General features: G+C 47.7%; 1 protein-coding gene across 1 annotated transcript in view; it reads left to right on the forward strand.

The window, feature by feature from the left end:
* The first annotated feature begins 215 nt into the window (after positions 1 to 215).
* Positions 216 to 963, forward strand: part of kcnk3a (potassium channel, subfamily K, member 3a) — a 45831-nt gene continuing 45083 nt past the window's right edge. Inside the window, exon 1 of the mRNA XM_005731092.1 lies at positions 216 to 597. Coding sequence (XP_005731149.1) covers positions 315 to 597 — 283 coding nt within the window. The 5' untranslated portion in view covers positions 216 to 314. The remainder of the gene's footprint in view (positions 598 to 963) is intronic.

The raw sequence follows: 963 nt of genomic DNA on the forward strand, positions 1-963 counted from the left end.
TTTTTTTTGTAGCATTGGGGCACAGTGTTCTCAGTTTCTCAGTGAGTCCACAGTATTTCATAAGGAGAATTAAAATGGGATTCATGCAGTCGGAGAGAGAGTGTGTGTGAGAGAGAGGTGGGATGGATGCGTGGAGGGGGGTGGGTTGGTGGGTGAGGGAGGCGTGGTGCTGAATGAACAGCTCCTCGGCTCATAAAGTAATCAGAGAGCTCCTCTGCTCCGTCAGAGCAGCACAGCCATGAGCCAGCCGAGTTCCCCGTCCTCAAGACCCGCTCTGACACTCCGCCTGTCCCCCTAACACACACCACACCACCATGAAGAGGCAAAACGTGAGGACCCTCGCCCTCATCATCTGCACCTTCACCTACCTGCTCGTGGGAGCCGCGATCTTCGACGCCCTGGAATCTCAGGAGGAGACGACCCAGAGGATGGAGCTGCACCTGAAGAAAGGGGAGCTGCTCCAGACATTCAACTTGTCCTCGGAGGACTTTGACGAGCTGGAAAAAGTGGTGCTGCAGCTGAAGCCGCACAAAGCCGGCATGCAGTGGAAATTCGCCGGCTCCTTTTACTTCGCCATCACTGTGATCACGACAATAGGTAAGAAAGCAACTTCTTAGATACTCTGCGGAAACTCGGACTTTAGTTTGACTCTCGGTTATTGCACAAAACGAAAAAAATTCGTCTCGACTATCAAATAAACCTGTGGAGCACAGTTTTAGATTATTGGGAGTATAAAGACAAAACGCGATTGAATATGAGGGAGGAGGTACCCCGATTTAAGTAATTTTTGTCCAACACTGCTGATCACATTAAAATATGATCACTGCACAATGTCCTGGTCTAATCAGTGATAGCACAGATGAAAGAAACAGAGCATAAAATATCATGTTATTTAAAAACATATCAATGCAACAGGTTTATAATAAAATAGATACAGCCAAATCTGCCAGGAGACATGAAAAC

This window comes from Pundamilia nyererei, unplaced genomic scaffold (genome assembly GCF_000239375.1).
Source record: "Pundamilia nyererei isolate P.nyererei 1_Seehausen unplaced genomic scaffold, PunNye1.0 scaffold00041, whole genome shotgun sequence".
Classification (NCBI taxonomy): Eukaryota; Metazoa; Chordata; class Actinopteri; order Cichliformes; family Cichlidae; genus Pundamilia; species Pundamilia nyererei.